General features: G+C 41.3%; 1 protein-coding gene across 3 annotated transcripts in view; it reads right to left on the reverse strand.

Moving 5' to 3' along the window:
• The window catches only part of CPQ (carboxypeptidase Q), a 466878-nt gene that overhangs the window by 71624 nt on the left and 380560 nt on the right, over nt 1-14694 (reverse strand). For 2 of the 3 annotated variants that reach the window (XM_082674777.1, XM_082674776.1), the window contains exon 7: nt 6768-6969. In XM_082674777.1, the coding sequence (XP_082530903.1) occupies nt 6768-6969 (202 nt within the window). Of the gene's footprint in view, nt 1-355; nt 517-6767; nt 6970-14694 lie in introns of those variants that run through there. The other variant, XM_082674778.1, reaches the window with a different exon arrangement.

Raw genomic sequence — 14694 nt, forward strand, 5'->3', positions numbered from 1 at the left:
TCTTTTTCATGCTCTATCTTCAGTGTGTAGAGTGCCTGGTTTACAGTAGGCACTCAAGACATGCTTGCTGATTGAATGAAACTGCTAGGCTATTTAAATAAGGGCTGTAGTCGCAAACCAGGAAGTGCCTTTTCATGTTCCCAGTGGGGTGAGGTCTACTCACCATGCAGCATCAACCTCTCCAACATCACTAGCACAGAGTTTTTTCACCATCAAGGAGGCATCTTTTAATTAGTGACAGCAGGGGACATAGAACTACTGTATTGCACTATTCCATCTGGTGACTGGAAAACGTATGAGTCCTGGGTCCAGAGGTTGAACCTTCAATTTACTTTACATTCCTGCTTGTGTCCTGATCTTCTCCTTTCTTGGAAAATTTTAAAAGAAAGGCCTTTGGAGATGTAGAAGTGAAAAGTTTTCATTTAGTTCTGCTTAATGCCATGTAAGGTATCAGAAAGACGCAAGAAGGAAGTTCTGAGTAATCTGCATATTTGGTACTTCACTATGGAGTCTGAGCTATTATGAAAAGATGAAAGAAATTAAAATGTGATTTTAAAAACAATTCAAGATACAAGAAAAGAGGACAGCTCAGTGAAGCAAAGTTATTACTAAAGTAATCACAACTTACGTTATGGCATTACAGCTTACAAACCTCTCTCACATCATCTAACTCTTCCTGCAAACCTAGACATTACTGATTCAGCATTTGATTCAAGACGTTTTGTCAAGGGCCAGGCGCTTCTCCTTAGGTGCTGGAAACTATGAGACATTCACAATCAATCACAACTCTAAGGGTAAGTGCCGTGAGGAGAGGCAAACCGGGGGTTATGGGAACATAACTCAAGGTTCACTCACCCAGACCGCTGGGGATCAAAGAAGGTTTGTGAGAGGAGAAATAGGTGCTGAACCATGGATGAGTAGGAATTAGCTGGAGAAGAAGACAGAACAGGGCAGGTCCAACGGCTAGGAAGCTGAGAACACAGGGTGCACCGGAACCTCAATTAATGAAACTTGTATGAGTAAGAGATGGATAGAGAGCAGTGGGGCAGCCACGAGAGGCAAGGCTGTACATTAGCCCAGGGTGGAACCAGAAGGACCTTGAATTCCATGCTAAACAGAGACCTGACACTGAAGACGATGGGGAGACACTGAAGGACTTCAAGTAACGAGGAGAGATGATCAGATATGCCGCTACTCTTAGTTGCTTATCAGTGGGAAGCCTCATCTCCTTCCTAAAGAATCCCAGCTTTTCTCACACATCAGGAGGCTACATTTTCAGGGGAGACTGAGCTCTACCCTAGACCCAGGAAGTAAAATTCGATCAATATAATCCAATTTTGGTTATTCTACTCCATTGCCACCAACATGGCCAATGAAATTGAGGAAAAATCTGCTTCGGGGCTTCTGGATGCGATTGTCTTACTGTTAAGAAGGACTGGCCATTATAGACATTCTCTCTTCCACTACTGCACTATGCGTGAGAATGTGTTGCCTGGGACAGCTGCAGCCATCTAGGGACCACGCGGAGACACGCCTGAAGACAGAAGTCAACACGCTGAGCGTGGCACGGTGGAAAGGTGGCAAGAACCAGGGTCTCTGATGTGGCTGATGATTAAATCAAGCATTCTGTAACCACCCACTCGAGAGCTCTTTTTAAAGTAAATTTAAAAAATCCCCTTACTACTGTTCTAAGTGGCAGCTTCTGTGATATTTTGCAGCTGAAAGCATCCCAATTGATAGTCTCACTTTTAATTTAGAAAGTTCACTTTGGAAGCAGTGAGCCAGTTAGATGGAAGGGAACTAAGAATGCAGGTTGATATGTCAGTAGGAGGCTGCTATAGGAAGATCAGTGAGTACTCCTGAGACAAGGTGTATGGGGTAGAGAGAAGGGAATGGGCTTTGAAAATAGGAGGAATTTGGAGGAAACAGGACTTGAGAGTGTTTGGTTCTATGTTCCGGATGATTGCGTGGTTTCTGGGAGGTGGTGGCAGTCAATGAGAGAGGGGACAGAGGAGGAAGAGGAACGCACGTGGGGCTTGGTGGTGACCATACCTATTTTGCATATGAGATAACCAAGTCTCACTCACTAGTCTGTATAGACTGTGAGAGTACAGATCTTGTCTATCTTCTTTACTATTGATTCCCAAGTGCCATACAGCAGATGAGTAATAAGAATGCTTAATAGGGCTTCCCTGGTGGCGCAGTGGTTGAGAGTCCGCCTCCTGATGCAGGAGACGCGGGTTCGTGCCCCAGTCCGGGAGGATCCCACATGCCACGGAGCGGCTGGGCCTGTGAGCCATGACCGCTGAGCCTGCGTGTCCGGAGCCTGTGCTCCACAACGGGAGAGGCCGCGACAGGGAGAGGCCCGCGTACCGCAAAAAAAAAAAAAAGAATGCTTAATAATCAATGTGTGAGGCTGAGAAAACTGACATCATTTGCCTTAGACGGCACATGAAGTTCAAAGTTGTGAAGCTAGAACACACACTCTAATTCTTCCCAGCGCACTGTCTACCACTTGCCGAGATCATCAGCAAAAGCTTGCCTCTCAGATTCTGAAGCAGAGGAAGGAACTCATTGGTAGATATGGAATCATGGTGCACTCACTGCCTCAGGTCACAAGAAGAGAGCATCTCATTTTTTACATTAACGTATCAATATATTTTATAGAAGAGTTCCTAAAGAAAGGTGTTCAAGAAGGATGCATTAAGGACCTCTGAGAACCATGAATCATACCTTATTACTGGCATGTTCAGAATGAAATAGATTCCTGTCATTCTAACCTGGAGCTTATAATTGGAGGATCAGGCAAAAGTTTAAGGTTGAAGGCCTCTCTGCTATCTGGGGCCAACAGAGACTAACCTAAATCCCTCTTGGACTCCTTTGAGTCATGCTCTTGTATTACCTTTGACGGAGTCAGGGAACAAGAATCTTGCCACTTTATGTGGTAAATTATCTATGTGTATTATTGCACTAATGTACTAGAAAATATGACTCAGCATCTTCTCTCAGTCTTTACTCCTGTAAATAAATAATCCTAATTGCTCTAGCCTCCTTAATTTATGTCGTTCTTCCATCTGTCGTTTTTTCTATCTTTCTGTCTTTTTTCTCAGCATCCTTAATTTTCTCCACAGTCTTAAGCTGAAGGACCCAAAGCTTGTCGGGAAAACAATTACCTCTATGTTTCTGTTTTTTCTCTTGTGAGATTTACAAGAATTTAAATGTTTCCCAAAATTAAACTAAGAGCTACAGAGGAGGCAACGAAGTAGAAAACATTGACCTTGATCTCAAAGAATTGATCACTGAGTACAGGAGGCGGGATGCACGGAAATTCCTAGTAACCCAAGAACGTTTGTGTGTGATTCAAGTGCGAGACTGGGGGCTACAGAAGCGTCTTAGAAATTCAGAAAGGCAACACAGCACCAGGGTCTGTTAAAGATGGATTTGCGGTCACCAATGAATATGGAGTGAGACTTAAAGAGCATTTAGGATTTGGAGGAGAAAATAGGAAGGCGTATGGAAGGGGGTAGAAACGGGAGAAGGCTGGAGTATAAAGGTATCTGGAACAGAGAGTTTATGTGGAAAATACATCTGTTATTTTTTTAACTTTTCCCCCCAAAGCCTTATACTTATGTTGACAGTTATCCTGTCCATCATGGACATCACCTAGATGGATGAAGGATATCCTATCTCCTCTCCAAAGATGATCCTTTCATAAATTTATCTATTTGGCTTCTATAATTTATGAAAATCATGTTGAATTTTAATTCTATCTGTGCTCTTAATTAGTATTTTGATATTGAGTATACATGAAACATTAAAAAATTGGGGCTCAGTCATCAGACTACAGAAATTTGATAGGTCAAGGACATGGTAAGGGCTCAATAAATATTAGTTCAATGGATGACAGGAAAGAAAAAGAGAAAGAAGAAAGGAAGAATGGAGTGTGGAAGTATTTCTCATTAATTTTCCAAAAGTTAGGTGAGCAGTTATTTAACTCATACTTAATTAGTATCTTGAATCCTATCTTTAGGTTTAACTCACTGTAACTTACCATATCTTCAAGAATTCAGAGTACACAACTAGTATATTTTTATTTTCTTTTTCAGATTAACTATGGTTCTCCATCTTTTTTCTAAAGTCCCTGAAATTTTCAACGGGTAACAAGAGTTATAAACAGTTCCATTATTTCTTCCAGGAAGAGCCCAAACTTGAAATATCAAAAGATAGCTTCAATAGTAATAGGGAAAAACAGCAATAATTTGGTTCCATCTTACAATACTCTAAACGAAATAAAAAAGAATTCCAGGAAACATTAGTTGCAGTCTAAATGAACTATCAAGTTTATATAAACCTTCCTGATCTACAGAGATAGAGAGGGGAGTGGAACAAAGAATGCGAGAAGAAATAAGTAATTATTTACAATAACAAACTCCTTTCCCCCGGGGTAAATTATTCTGGAGCAGGAATGAACTGAAATCCTTTGCATAAGCAAGAGCTGAGTAAGATAAACATTTCAGACACTGCCATAGATTTGGAAGACCATCTCAGCATTCCAGACGCCCCTGTGTTGTTGCATATTGTGGGAAAGGGGCCACCAGCCTTGAAACCAAAGTGGCCTGTTCTCAGGATGACATCTACACTTAAGAGCCGGAGAGACTTGGGCGAGTCATTTAGTCCCTCTGAGTTCGTTTCTTCATCTGAAGAAGAGGAATAATTGCACTTACCTCTTAGGATTGTTGTACAGATCAAACAGACAGGGTCTTCAAAAAGCCTAACCGTGTGTCTGACAACTAGTTCAGTAAGTTAGAACTCGCATTAATGTTGAAGCAACCACAAGGGGGCTCAAATTCCCCACGGCACTGTGGCAAGAGGGGAAGCCCTTCTTACCTTTGTGAAGACAATCAAATCAACCTGTTAATTCCAAATAGAACCATTCTTATGGAGTATCTACATGGAAGGAGTAAAGCTAGAGCCGATTCTCTTTTGTTGATCCAGTGCAACAGAAGCAAAACTAGCTGGGAGGAGGCAGCACACGTTTTGTTCTACTTCGGTCCAGGCTTCAGTTCCTCACCTCCCCTTTAAGCACCCCCGGTCTTCCCTCGAATTCACCCACAATCCATCAGTCTTTTCCTCACCTCTATCCCCAGCAAACTGACTTAGCTTTTCTGAAATTTTACCAAGATTCTTATTGAAAAAGTTAAGGGTCAGGAAAAATCTAAAATTCAAACAAAATCGTTCTATAGGACTTAAAGGGCAAACTCCCTTCCCCTAGACCTTGATCATGATTAAAAACATATATGTAGAGAGTCTTGTGTCTGTCTAGATGACCCACTGAAAATGGAAATGTTGTTTTAAGATATTTCACAATATGGTTAAAATATACACAAATCATTGGAGAGAATTTAGTTTCTTGTCTTAGAATAAAGAATAGCTCCTTCTGTTTTTAGTTATGTAAGATTATTAGCAACCTTAACATCTAAAATATGCCTTAATCTATAATATCTAAAGAATGAGCTTTTTAAAAAGTTTAAATCCATATAGTATGCTATTGGTAAAGTCTACTTTGCAGGCTTAAAAAAAAAAAGGCTGGAGTGGGGTGGATCTAGAGAGACTTTTTTTTAAACCTGTGAAATGTTTTGTAGCCATAGAAATGGTTCTGGAAACCATAATTTTAAAACTATTCAAAAGCTGGACTTCCTGTTTGCATAGTACAAGTACAGAATAATTTGCAAATAGATTCTTTAACAGTGTTTTTGATTATGGAGATGATGGTGTTAAGGGAACAACCCCAGGTCATAGAGGTCTAATATCAACAATAACCCTTTCTCATGGCCAGTCTAGGGCAAATTTGTGAAGTACTGTTTGTCTTCTTTAGGACTGCTCTCCTTTCTAGTCCTGTAACCGCCAGGCCTATTCCTATTACATAATTTCATCCCTGCCCAGGACTTGTCTTAAAAATATCAACCTGATGAATCACTGATCAGGGTAAATTAGTTTATGTCCAACCTCTTAAAGTAGTCTCTGCATTAGGAAAATATGATTAGCAAGAAGTACCCAACCTCAAAGAATAAATCTCTAATGGTAAAATTTCAGATATCATGGATTTGGGTAGGGAATTATTTGGGTCAGAGAACTTTCTGCAGCACAGGACTAGAACTAGAAGGATATTAGTATTAATAATTGCCTTCTACTCTATTTCATAAATTTTGGTCAGGAGATCATTTGTGCTACAATTACCAGACACCTGCTTAAAACAAAAAACAAAACAATTTCTAGGCACAATTCCAGAGTCATTAAATCAGAATCTCTTGGGGTGAGGAACTTATACTTCAGAAAGAGAAGACAGATGGGTAAATAAATAAAAGGAGCATTATTATCCCAATATTGGAAATCATCAGATTATACCTTGTGGACAAAGCTAAGGGTTTATATATATATATACATTTTTTTTTTTTTTTTTTGCTGTACACGGGCCTCTCACTGTTGTGGACTCTCCCGTTGTGGAGCACAGGCTCCGGACGCGCAGGCTCAGCGGCTATGGCTCACGGACCCAGCTGCTCTGCGGCATGTGGGATCTTCCCGGACCAGGGCACGAACCCGTGTCCCCTGCATCGGCAGGCGGACTCTCAACCACTGCGCCACCAGGGAAGCCCTAAGGGTTTCCATATTTTAAATGACCTACAAGTATCTACTGTGGCACGTCAGAACAGAAATTTTAGTTTAAATTGGTAGCAGTAAAGAACCCCAACTTCATCTATTGCTCTTACCAGGTACTCCGGCTTGGATCCAGAAGTTAATGTCTGTCCCTTCTCCAGCTCTAAAGACCTGTGTGACATTGATGGGCTCCAGCAGGCACATGACCTCCTCCACGATGGCCCTGGCCTTGTCACTGCCAGTGAACTGCAGCCCAGAGGGTAAGAAGGTCCCCAGGTCAGACTCCATCACGAGGCTGTAGTTGGAAATATTTGCCTTAACAAAAGAGAGAAGTGTTTGGGTCATATTTGTTGCTTCTCTGCTTTCTCTTTGGAAGTTATCAAAAAAACAATAACCAAATACTTTTATCTCCTCACCAGTTGTTGCCAAAGCACATGTTGCTCTGCTTGACTTAGGATCCAGTCTGCATATTACCTAACAGTTCTGAGATGCAAGATGACTCATCTTGGGATCTGCCGAATTTGAGTTGACTTGGAAGGTTTTTTTTAAAATTCAATGAAAATAAATATAAAACTCCATATAAAAATTACTCAATTATTGCTACTAGCAATAATATTCTTTCAACCAATTTTCTTAAGAGCCTACCTTGCACCAGATACAATTCCTTTTATATGGTGGGGACCTCCGGATAGTATTAGCCGTGCTTAGACAAAAAAAGGTGTAATCTGTGGGCCTATTTCTCTGCACCTCTTCCCCCTAGATGGATATTCTATCTTATTTTAATTGTGAATTCTGTGAAAGCTTAAAGGCATCAAACTGACAGGTTTGTGTTGGGTTTCTGATTCCATTGTTGTTCCATCTGTTGAATCCCCAGGGAGGGAGGTAATAGAACAACACTTGAAATGCTGATCTCTCTGGGGTACAGCTGTAGCATCTAAACCCCGGCAACTCTGCCAGGCCACTAGTGTGTAAACTTTTTCCAGATAAAGTCTGGTAAGAAAGCACACAGTGATTCCACGTAGCCAGTATTGTCACAGCAAGAGCTTAGAATATAAGAGCCTCTCACCAGATTGCACAGCTAAATTGCCACACTGCCCTAAGACTTGCAAGTTTAAGGTCCTTCAAACTGGCCTGGCCAGCTATTTCCCAGGACCCATTCACTTCTTCCAGACTGACCATATACTACCTCGGTTGAGTTATTCCCAAGCTGTCATCCTCATTATTCACCTAGTAAAAATCAATAATAATATTTTTACAGTGCTTTCAGAGAGCTTTCATATTTGCAATCTCCTTTGATCTTCTTCCATAATCCATAAAGTAGACAGAGCAGTTTTATGGTTGATGCTGTTTTATAGAAAAGGAACTGAGGATCAGAGAAGTCAAGTGATTTGCTCAAAGTCACACAGTTGGCAAATGAGAGAGCTGGGTCTGAAATTCTGTGCTTTCCAGAACTCCACCCTGTCACCACTAGCATGGGAGGGAGGAAGTAGTAGGCCATGCTTGTTTTGAATTAGAATGATTTTTCACTTACAACATAACAATTTCAGGGTTGCATACATTTTTTTTTTCTGTAGAACAGAGATGTTTTTACAATGACTTCCTAACTGCTGCCATGGAAGGGTACTGTTGTTACAAGGGCAAGAACAGTACCCTTCGTTTCTAAAGGAGGATGTTGCCAGCATTTAAAGGACTGAACTTCATGGCCCTGGGATATCATTTTGTTGTTGTTGATGATGATGAGAAGGTTAACAAAGCAGAAGTCTGTTCATATTTCCACTTTCACTTCTAAGGAATTTCTGTCTTCATGGTGATTATCAGAGAAAGACCCAAGGCATTTATGATAAAACGTACCACCTCTGCTTTCAGCTGTGGCTACTGCATGACGGTAGCATCATTAGAGTTAATAACATGCAAAATATTTGCATTAATGTCTTACATTCAGGGCTCGTTCAACGAGCACATTGGTGCTACGTGAGCAAGTTGACATGAATTTGGCAGTCCTAACCCTGTCCCCTTATGTGCCCTGCTGCCCCCCGCCCCAAATTCTCTCCCTGCCCTGTAAAAATGAGAAAAGAAATAACATAATATATCTGCAAATAAAAACAGTTGGGTAATGTATGTGAGGATTCCCATATTTCTGGAAGATCCCATCCTTCCAACAAGAAAATTAGGCAATTTGCTCCTAACTATATACAATTTAGTTAAAAGTAGAGCTAGTCAGTAGTTTGGCCATCAGCCTGGTGAGATGGACACAGCCCTGGACCCACTCGACTCCATTCCTGACTCAGCAACGGACATGCTAGGCTGCTGAGGGGAGTGACTGGCCTCTCCCTCTGTCCCCAAGTCATGTCACCTTGGCCTCTGGCTTCTCCATCTGTAGGCTGGGACAAATGCTCTTTTCCAGGCTTGAACAATGGGCCTGGGCACATGGAGCTTTGAGGGTCTTCAAAGAAAAGACATTTGTAGACCAAAAGTGAAAGTGGTGTGCGAGTTGAACGTGTCAGGGCTCCTAACAAAATATGCATTAAAGCCTTCTTGACCCTCTTCCACTGCAAATGAACAGATGTCCCTGGGACAGGGCACCCCACAGTTTGTGAATGGTACCGTGCAATGCCAGGATGTTAATGGGAATGTTGAGAATAATGTAAATAAAGGAGGTTTCAAAGGTGCCAGACGCTGTCTGCGTGGCAGCCTTTTTAGCAGAGTGGTAACAAGTATGCACTCTGGGGTTATTCAGACTGGGTTTGTGCACCAGATTAACCAATCATGGGCTCTGTGACTCTGGGCAGTCTGTGTAACCCCTCAGTTTCTCCTGCCATGAAATGGGGATAATACTGGTACCCAGTTCATGGAGTTGTAAGAAAGAGTGCAATGTAGACCCCAATGTATAACGAGCACTTGATCAATAGTTGCTGTTACTGGTCTTACCACTAAACATCAGTACCTCTCAGATTTTCAAGGATGGCCTCCATATAAACCATTCTGTTAGCTGCTTACAATGATAATATGTAGCTTTTTTGCAGTGCTTCCTATATGCCAGACACTGTATGAAAGGCTTTACAGCTTATCCCATGTAATGCTCCCCATCATTCTATAAGTGCCACATTTCTCATCTCACAGATGAAGCAACTGAGGTTTAGTCAGGTTAACTAACTGTCCCAAGGTTACCTAGCTAGTGAGTGGTTACCAGAATTCAAACCCGGAGGTCTGCCTCCCCAAGCCTGTGTTCTCAATCCCTCCACTGCCCTGTCTGCTGCTGCTTGTTTCCAGCTGTTGGGCCACAAGTCCTCACTTCTAATTCAAAAATACAAAGACTGTAGTGAAACAGATGTATGGAGTTTAAAATATTTTTGCGTGATCACAATACAAGGTCTGATTGGACAGAATTTATTGTCCCTGCTAACGAAGTAATTTGATTAAGCAAAGAGAAGAATGAAACAAAAACAAAAACAAGGACAAAACCCTTGGTCCACCATTTCCTTCCAACTAGGAATAAAAAGTAAAACAATAAAACATCTTTTCAACCCAAATTAGATAGGATATGCAGATCTCAGTAAACCAGAATTCTGGAGTAGGCAGACACAAGTTAGATCTCTATTCATGTAGAATTTTATTAGCTGCTGCTAACATGATGGCAGCAGTCTATTGTTGTCTATTTATATATAAACATCTCCATATGTTTTCAATAAAGAACTAAGAAAACAAACCACCCACCGTCCATGACTCCGTTTTTTCTCCTCATTTATGGAGTCATTGTCTAATCGTTAGCACATGGCCAAAGAGCTTGGAAAACAAAATGTCTCTGCACAAAGAAACAGGAATGAATAAGTCGGGTCACTGGGCTGTTAGAACTGCTGCTTCTCAGGAATGTGTGGTCACAAACATGTTCCTCACTGTGCCATCAGTCACTGGGGACATAGTGTAGATTTGAAAAGCTGATTATAGCTAGTGAAGGCAGAGCAGAGCCATGCTGGTTTCATTCAACCCACCTGAGCACACAAAACAAGATATCCATCCTCCTGGTTATGGGATGTAGGGAGAAACCTGCTTCTAGAGATTGAATGCTTTATTAACCCTTCACTCTGCTCTCTTCATAAAGAGAAACATCTCTTTATTAGGAGCCATGGAAACTGTCCTTCACTGCCATGTAACGGATATAATGCGATGCAGAGAAATGCTCCTGGCTACCCGCCAGGTTGGGATTGCTGGATTAGTTAATATCTGCTCAGGGTTGAGGATTCATAACTTTGTCCTGTGCTAGAATCACATCCTATCACCTCTTTGCCTTTTTTCTTTTTTTTAAGCGTCAGCTTACGCTGCCAAAGAACAATTTGGTAACCATTAGCAATCCTTGGGAGCAATGCAAGATTAGAAAGTAGAACAATGTTTAAAATACGTATTGCATGTTTTCAAATGCTTACTTCCTCATATAAACACAGGGATGATGTCTGTCTTCTCTGCTTTTATAAAATTCCAGATAATTCTTCTTCGGAAATATAGACCCAAGTTCAACATTTCCTTTCCTCCCAAATGCAGCTTCTTGTTTCAAAGCTTTTATTTTCTCATAACCTAGGTAACCTGTCTTTGGTTTTGAACTAAAATTGCAATCCCCAAAATCAACTGACGAGGAAGAGAGACTCCTAATTATTCGAATTAATCACGTAGCCTCCTCAGTTCAATCTTCAAAGAAGTAAACGGTTCCCGCCCACTCCGCCCCCGACACAGGGCAATCAGTCTCGGTACCATTTCCCCCGCTCCGGTAAATGTTAATATTTTACAGACGATGGTGGTGATGCTATTTGGTCAGGTGGTAGGCTCACAAACGAGTTCTCAAAAGGAAATCATCCTATGAGACCATGTGCTGAGTTGCTATAATCATCTTCTCCAGTGCTGCCAGTGACCCTGGAATTCCCATTTCAAAGGGTGTAACTGGAGCGGGGCTGCTTCACGGAGCTTTAGCTCAAATCCCTGTCATGATGGGATATAGGTAAAGAGGTTTCTCCCTGCTGTGCAAAACCAAGAATAGGTTTTACTTTCTGGTCAGGTCTACCCCGAGGTTCAGACTTTTATTTCTGGCAGTCTCCAGCATTCAGTTTGTTTTTTTTTTTTTGCGGTACGCGGGCCTCTCACTGTTGTGGCCTCTCCCGTTGCAGAGCACAGGCTCCGGACGTGCAGGCTCCGCGGCATGTGGGATCTTCCCGGACCGGGGCACGAACCCGCGTCCCCTGCATCGGCAGGCGGACTCTCAACCACTGCGCCATCAGGGAAGCCCCAGCATTCAGTTTTGAACAGCCCTGGGGACCCAGGGGAGGGCCAGGAAAGGGATGATGACGAGGTGGAGTGCCATAAGTTATTTTTGTTTGACAGCTAAGCTGGCTGTGGCTTGGGGGAACAGGCAGTCTTGGGTAAGTTACATTAATACGAAAATCACAGACACCTATTGTGGTTTAGTCACCATGCTGCCGTGAGATGGGACCGAATAAATGGCTTCCGGAGATCCCTTTCCAGCCCTATCATTCTCTGCGTGTGCACAGAAGGTTTCTCTTGGGAGACAAACCTGTGTTTTCAGGCAATCCAATTTTCACAGCATTGTTTGAAGCACTCTAGAGCTCAGTGAATTCTCCTCTTGAGCTACTTAAGGTCCGTGGCTACCCCTTAAACTTATGGAAAACACACGATCCCTCTGTAAATGTCACTATGGTAACAATAGTGAGTCAGAAGGCTGAAAATATGGCATAAACCTAGGCTAAAAGAAATAATATACCTAGGCTAAATTTTATGTATATTATACAGGAACTGTGACTGTATTTACATTTCTTTTAGGAATAAAAACAATCCAATATCCAGGGTATTTGGTAGACAGACTTAAAAAATGGTTTACATGGCAGCTTGTTGTCAAGCTCAGCTTTTAATTTTATTCCTGCACGTTGAAGCAACATAATCAATAGTTGGAATCAGTGGGACTCAAAGTCTCCACAATTAAATTTTGATTCCTTTAACACAATATATTGCCCAAGTGTTTCATGTTACTAGTTTCATATACATTTCAATAAGCAGTTGTAGAAGAGACATCTCCAACGCAGCTGGCTTTGTGAAAACAGCTGTCTCTGCCTTTATCATTCTCTATCCCTCTCAACCTCCTCCGTCGCATGGTATCCCCCTGTCTCCTCTTGTACTCATCATGCTGCTATCAAAGTGTAAGAACTAAATTGTCTAAAAGAGGATCCCTTCCTTTGTTTGACCTTTCTTCTTTGACACTGTTGCATGCTTAATAAACATAAAGATATGTTTCTTGTTTTTGATGGTGGGGTCTTACCAGCCAGGACAGTGCTTTCTGGTTGACTTCTAATCAATCCCCTTCTCTTGACTGGGAAGACTACAGCAGCCTTAAATCCCTAGCCAAGGTCATAACTGAAAGGAGTTCCTCTTCTTATGAGCAGACAGCTTATTTCTTTTAAAAATATAGTACTTATTTTCTCGTCCTGCAAAAATAGGCTACTTTATAATCTGGAACTGAAATATTCACTCAATCCTAGGGCATATCATATTACAACACAATTAATCATTAATTCTCTTTTCTCTATAGCCAGTAGACAGCGCTTAGAGCATTTTTGGATTATGACAATATCCTCAAATGCTTTACTTGATCAAGCACTCTTTACTACTATTAGTAAAGATGCTAAACGCAGCTTTAGAAATCATTTTATTTCCTTAAACGTGCCTTCTTTTCTCTCAAAAGCACAATAGTGGGTCTGAAACCTCATGAAAAACATGAGGAGCTTCAAGGCTCTGGTTCTACTCAAGGCTTCATGCTCTACCTCTCCCCTCGCCTTCCATTCCTAACACGCCACACCCCTATCTGAATAATATACTGCACTGTTGCGCTTTATTCTATATGTCTTTTATACCTACTTTGCTCTTAAAAGAATTCAAGGCTTCCTATAAGATACTAACACCATATTTTAAAAGTATGTAAACTCTTGAGAATCAAGAAAATGCCATGAAGGCAGGGATCAAATCTGTGTGGACCTCTGCCATACCTGTAGCTTAAATAGCAAAGCTCAGCACATAGTGGGTACTCAAGAAATATTTGAGGAGAAAGAAAGTCACAGCTGGGAAAATCTGACATGATACTGTAACCGCAACTTGAAGATATAACAGTTCTAGCTCGTGCCACCAAGGTAAGAGGGAAGAACGATGTACTATGAAGCTCTCAGTATCTAGGAAAAGAAAGGATACCACCAGCTCCTTGAAAAAAGCAACAGTTTTTCCAGCATTCCATTCTAAGAGGAATTACCACATGGTTCTTTCTATGAGGAACATTGAACATAATAAAGAACAGAGTCTCCAATAACTGTTTGATAAAAGAGGCAGAAATACCTTTCCTAACACTATTTCCTAAATATTGATCCTCAATTAAAGCCAAAAGCAAAATATTAAGTCATATTTCAGTAAAGATGTTTCTTTAGGAAGTAAACTGTATTTATTTAACAGTTATTGAGACAGAAGCCAAATAGGGGGACCGTACATTCCTGTTTGCCCTGGGCAGTCCCAATTTACATCCTTTGTCTGGGTATGATTATTACTGGTGCCTCCTTTTTCTATCCCACTCTCAAATATCAATTGTCTCTCATAGAATTTTTGGAGAAGTTAGCGAAAAATTCAAGATTGAGATCACTTAGCACTAAATTGTGAATATTTGATGGAGCTGAATTTGTCACTTGCTTACTCCTGCCAATACTTTCTTCCCTTGGCTTCTGGGACCGTAGACTCTCTGGTCTCCTCATGCATCACTGGAATGGCTTCTCATTTGTTGGCTGGTTTTCTCACTCTCCTGATCTTTAGATGTTGGGGTGGTCAAAAACAGTCAAAAGGTTTTTCATTTCTCTATCCTCACCCAAGTACTTGAAATGCCCAAGTTCTTGCTCAGTTGAATTTCTAGACAGAATTCTTTTGAATTTCACCAAAAGAATGGCAGAAATGATCTTGGCCAGGTGCTCTCATCCAGCTTTATGGTTTTAAATAAACCTGTATTGTGAT

Source organism: Grampus griseus (assembly GCF_964374135.1).
Source record: "Grampus griseus genome assembly, chromosome: 17".
Classification (NCBI taxonomy): domain Eukaryota; kingdom Metazoa; phylum Chordata; class Mammalia; order Artiodactyla; family Delphinidae; genus Grampus; species Grampus griseus.